Source organism: Gekko japonicus, unplaced genomic scaffold (assembly GCF_001447785.1).
Source record: "Gekko japonicus isolate JY-2015 unplaced genomic scaffold, Gekko_japonicus_V1.1 scaffold686, whole genome shotgun sequence".
In the NCBI taxonomy this organism is placed as follows: Eukaryota; Metazoa; Chordata; class Lepidosauria; order Squamata; family Gekkonidae; genus Gekko; species Gekko japonicus.
The window spans coordinates 783,951-789,950 of record NW_015168671.1 but is presented as its reverse complement, the minus strand read 5'-3'; the positions used below and the strand labels follow the sequence as shown (position 1 = coordinate 789,950).

Genomic DNA, 6,000 nt, shown 5'->3' with positions numbered 1-6,000 from the left:
AATTAAATAAAAACAAAATATCTCAGTAGGTTCCACTAATTTCTATGAGATTGTAAATAGGCACCAGTCTAAGGCTCAATAAGGTACAATAAAGAGCAAAACCTGTTTCCTGAACCAGGTCACAAGGGGGCAGGTAGCATATTTAGCCCACTCAGTTTATTTGAGGACATCCTTTTACCATAGAGGTGAAAGGCTCCAATAGTAAAAAAAAACCAAAAAAAAAACTGGTAACTTAAAGTATTCCACTGTATGTATTGCAAATACCAGTTGTACCATTACAACTTACACTTGAATTTAAGATTCAGAACTTACATGGTTAAATAAATGTTTATCTGTTAGCCAAATTGCTTTATTTATAGCAATTGGCAATTTATAGATGGGTTCTTGCCAATTTATACCAAGTTCCTGATCCCACCCTGGGTTACCAGTAAAGGATTCCGAGGCTGTTGTAGTTAAAATAGATGTCTTTTACTAAAAATATATCTCATACAAACAATACTGATGCACTCACACATTCAATCAAGTTCCTAAGAATTAAAGTAGGAAATAAGCACAGTTGCATTAGCAGGTAGGGGTGATGATGGGCGATACTTATCTGTCTTGAAGCTTGGTTGTTCCAAGGAATGGATGGGAATAAAGATGGGAAGAAATGCAAAACAAATGGAATCCACACGACCAGAACCAGCCGGAACTCGTAGGTCTCCTGACTGCAGATCAAGAGATCAATAGTAGAGGCAGGGGTTGGGGATAGCAAGGGGGACTCAAGAGGAGTAAAAGCAGACAGGGGTTGTTTTGGGGGAATGCTAGCTAGGAGGAGCCGGGTGACTGGTTCTCTCCTTTTATAGGGGGTACAAAAGGTGGGTGGTAACTGTGCCAACCACTTGACCCACCTACCTGTTAGTCCATCCCAAAAACAATCCTATTGGTTGCAGGCAGGGAGGGAGGTTACCTAGGAGGGATGGCCAATATTGTAACCTAAAACCTTAATCGAAGCATTAGCATCTGACCAGGTGTGAAATCCAGGCGTCAGGATGCTTCCTTGTAGTGCTGATGAAGTTGGCCAGTTCCTTTGATAACCAAATGTTCATCAGGAACAAAGCAGTTACATGGCAATGGGTTATACATGACCAGCAGGCAGCTTTGTCATGGTGGCTGTTTCTTCCCAAAGTTGTTGTTTCATTGCTAACAATAATGGAGAGTTGTGCTTCTTCACCAGGCTGTGTAACTGTGTTGCTGAAACCTTATTTACATGTAAGGTATATGCAGGCACCCTCTATGTGTGTCATCACAACAGGTGACCTAAAGTGTACAGTTCTCTGAGTCCACGTGTATGTGCACAGTCCATTGTGTAGCAATAAGCAGTCCATAAAACAAATATCAGGCTTGTTCCCTAACATATCATATATGATTTTTATCTTCAAGACTGAGGAGATAAAGAATTCTCCCCTTATACCTCTAAGTGCATGAACTGTCATATATTATGAATGAGGCAATGGACCCCACCTTTCCTTTATCTTACTCTCCTGACAGTTTAAGGAAGCTAAATGACATACAAATTATGAAATCTGATATAGTGGAACTTTGAACATAATTGGAATCTACTGTGTACGATCACCAATCCTGTTTCTAAAAGCACACAAAATGTGGGGGGGTTTTTTGGGGGGGAGGTAAGGCTTTTGCAAGATATTCCTGTTCTTCAACACATGATGGCAGTAGCAATCTGTAAAAGGATGACAAATGTGAGCAATTGATCAAGAACAGGGAAAGCACTTTATATTTTTTGTCTACACCCCCTCCCCAGGAGTCCCCTGATTTCCCAAGGCCTGCTCCCCACCCTACTCCAAAGAAGAGGAACAAGACTTGTACACAAACACAAGTGCTAAGAGCTGAGTAAGGAGAAGTGTATGTGTTCATGTTGGTGCCATTTTCTTCCCTATTTACGCATATTTTAATTTTCCTTACGTACAGAAACCACATCTGAGAGCATTCCATCTGTCAACATGCATGCAATACATCTGTTATACTAACCAGAGCCAAGTAAACATCTTGACACTCCTCCAAAAGTGGCCTCCTGTTTGTGGCCATTTTTTGAAAAGCACTGGAAAAGGTATGGGTGTGCAGGGGGAAAGGAATGCTCCCTTGTGGCCTCTCTGACCAGGATGAAGCTTCCTGTTTTGTAGCTCTGTGCTGTAGTAATGTAATCAGCACAACAAAACAACAAATATTTGTCATATATGCAATAGAATAAGAATATGAACACTCATCAGAATGCACACCCAAGTGCAGATATCTATTTGGAATGCACAGAAAAAGTCCATCGCATTGCTCTTAGTGGGAACAGCATCCAAACACATAGGGTGTGGTCAGACGGCATGCTGGGAGCGGTTTAAATTGCTCCGGCCCTGATGCAGTCTTTTTTAACCTGGAGAATCATGATCACACTCACCTCCTTGCTCCAGATTGCTGCTCAGCCACATCACTCCCTGTTGTCCACACGTGGGAGTGTGCTTTGCTGTTGTTTTTATCTCTCTCTCAGTTTGGGCACAGGCAGCCATCTGTAGAACTAACATTTTTGCGTGTGCACAGAACAGTGATTTCCATTTCAACCCAACTGCTCTAACACTTCCCTTTAAACATTTACCCTGAAAATGGCCTCCGTGAGATCCTAAACTTGTCTAAACTCCAAAACTAGGCACCGTTTAAACATTATTTTTAATAACGTGGTGGCAGACCTCTGCCTATGTGCACACCGCCAACACTTAAAAAAAATGACAGGCGAAAAGCGGAAGCCTCGGGCAGCTTTTGAGCGGGGAGGGGGTTTAAACCAGAAATTGCTCGACACCGCAGGAGCAGTCAGACGTCAGAAAAGTGTAACTGGAACCGGAGAATCAGGAAAACACCACTTGGGGATCTGGTATCAAAATACTCAGGTTAAAGTGGTTTTGAACCGGAAAGTGACGGCTGGGGATGGGCGGTAGATGTTGACTGTGTGATTGCGCAGATAAAATCCGTTTCTGAGGTGGGCCAAAAGTGGACTAAACGGCCCGTCTGACTGCACCCATAGTCTGAAGTGACTACAGTTGAATTAGGGCTTTAGAATTATGGTTATGCTTTATTGTCTTCATTGATATCAACATACAGCACCAAATCCAATCAGCTACATAGTTCAATCAGGTTGGAATGGGTCCAGTTGAAAAGCCTGTTGATGGAGTTAGCAAAACAGGACTTTTTCCAGCTTCCCCTCTCCAAAGGTCTTTCCCAATATCTGTTATGTTAAGACCCTACATCTGGAGATGACAGAAGCTGTTACTGCCAACCTAAGCAGAGCTATACCCTTCTGTGCCCCTCAACTTCAGTTAGGTTTGAAAACTGCAACTCTATTTGGTTGGCATTGTGAATGTGGGACACCTGTAAGTTAAGCATGTGCTCCATCACTGAACCATGGCCTATCTATTTTAGATCAAGGAGCAGCAGTTGCTGGGACACTGAAGAGCCTTGCAGAGGGTTCTAGGTGATGGGTGCTAGATAGAAATGAACGTGGATAAAAGGAGAATACTAAACTATGGGAACAATCATTGGGCTATCTCCATATCAAGCATATTTTAAAGATTGGTGCTTCATATTTTAACACTTTCTCCCATAACAATATTAAAATAAGTAAAAATATTCTGTAGAGTACTATCACTGTTCACTGTCTTCTATATTATCTAAGAAATATTCAACACTTGAAACCATTTCAAAATTGTTTTATTGTTGCTCTAAGAGAACTGTCTGAGCAGAGATACAGGAAGCAGAGACTGGTGTTATTTACTATTATATGGTCCTGGTATTACTACAAAAGCACAAATATGTATAGTGTACATCTTTATATGTGTTTATAAGTAGCTTTTGCTCATTTTCTTTCTGGTTCAAAACAATGTTCAATGTTCATTTTAATATTAAGAGTTCAGAAAAATGACCTGATCCTATAAGACACAAAAAGTATAGAACATATCAGGAATGAGGAATCTAATTAAAATCCAAGGTAGCATAAATCAGTTACTATTTACATATACTTCTTATAAACCTGCTACTATTGTTAATGAAGATAAAATTGTTAAAAGGAATCATAAACACCCAATTTCTTTAATATTTCTGTTCACTAACCTCTTTCGCTATACTCGTCAGCTAATCTACATGCTTTTGTATCTGCTATAGATGGATACTGCATAGAAGCATAATGTGTTTTTTTTAGAAAATGTGCTTATATTCAGCATTGCACACTATGGATTATGGCTATTTGCTCCTTATTTTACATGAATGAAACCGTATTCCATGTTTATGAACTTTTAAAAATAGTATGCTTCAGAAAGCATTGACACACTCATTTTCAAACAAAGGAATATTGCATGACAGTTCTGATTACAAGATTAAAAAAGGCTTCCAACAGGCAAACGTGGTAGGCACATATAGGCATAAGGGGTTTTGCTCAGATTAATGGGGTTGCCATCTAACCTGATGTCTTCAAGAGTTTTACGGATGTAAGAATAATCTTTCATTTTGCAGAAAGTATCTTCATGCATTTCTTGTATGTTGTTGTTCTAAAAAGGAAACAGGAACATCTGTGAAGACTCCATGGTAATAAGTTGTCACCATTTCTTTTTCATTCCATAAAGCCCAATATTCCCATTTTTCTTTTAGGAGCTATCCAAAGCTTATATAACTCTCCATTGCTAGTGGGTCAGACAACAACTGAGCAATAGAGCACTTGCCCTGCTGCCTGAGGCAGTCACTCTTGAGGCATTTGAGGTATCTACACAATTCCTTGAATTGCCTCTGAACAGGTGCAGAACCCAACATGGGACTTCAGAGACCACAAATAAATGATTGCATTTGTGTACAAGCTTATGCAAAACTTTCCCCTGACCTTGGCCTCATCTCGAATAGTGTACTGTAGGAGGAAACAAAACATTGTTGGGCGTGGCCATGTGGTAGCTGATACCAGTGCACACTATCAAGAAGGTTACATACTGGGACGCAATACTCTGCAGTAAGAGATGCATGGCTTTACATGAGAGCTGGCATGGTGTAGTGGTTAATGTGTCAGACTAGGATCTGGGAGACCCAGATTAGAATCTACACTTTATAGAAACTTGCTGGGTGACTTTGGGGCTGTCATTGTCTCTTACACTAAGTTATTGTGATGACAAAATGGAGGAGGAGAGAATGTTGTTGTAAGCCTATGTGGGTACCCCATGTGGGAGACAAGCAGGGAATAATTATGTTTTTAAAATACACGTTCATTTGAAAATCTTTTCAGATTTAAACAGCATTGTAATTTCTTTCTTACTTAGGAGGATCTAGAAGGCTTCTGAATTATGGTTTCAGATATTGTGTGAGAAACAGAGCATTTACAAGTTAACCTTAATTTAAACATCCATAATCTAATGCAGGAGCACTCTTCTAAGTACAATGAAATCAATGAAACATTTTTTTCTTAACCCTGTTTGATTGTGGCCATAAAGTAAAATCTCAAGCATGTAAGCAATTTTCTTCATTCTCAGTTCAAATTTCCCCTTCATTTTCTTGGATTTTCAAGGTCTCCTCACTCTTCGACAACATCCTAGATAGCTGGTTTTGTATTTGCATGTGTTGAACATTTCACAGTCTTAGTGTCTTTGAGTAACACCCATGAGGTGAAGCTATTCTGTTACTTAGTACTCTGGCCTCTTGCCAGTAGCCTAGAACACCATCTATATTTTATGGGAAATTGTAACCTACCTGGAGATGAAGGGATTGGAGACTTTCAGGGAGTGGAAGTGGGATATGATCCAGGTTGTTATCCGTGATGTACAGATGGTGCAAGTCAATCATATCCTGGAGAAAATAAAAACAAAACTATTTCCAAAAGTACCATGGTGATTTTATTTAGTCTTATTCCAAGCCAGTCAGAAGGACAAATGAGGATATTTTAAATATACTATTCCTTTTGAAGCTTTAGTGAAGTCCCTAAAAATGTCA

At 39.8% G+C, this 6,000-nt stretch overlaps 1 protein-coding gene across 1 annotated transcript in view; it reads right to left on the bottom strand.

Annotated features, from left to right (window-relative positions):
* Nucleotides 1-4,409: 4,409 nt before the first annotated feature.
* EPYC (epiphycan) overlaps nt 4,410-6,000 on the bottom strand; it is a 50,554-nt gene continuing 48,963 nt past the window's right edge. Inside the window, exons 5-6 of the mRNA XM_015415351.1 lie at nt 5,761-5,856; nt 4,410-4,580 (exon numbers count right to left, since the gene is read on the bottom strand). Coding sequence (XP_015270837.1) covers nt 4,410-4,580; nt 5,761-5,856 — 267 coding nt within the window. The remainder of the gene's footprint in view (nt 4,581-5,760; nt 5,857-6,000) is intronic.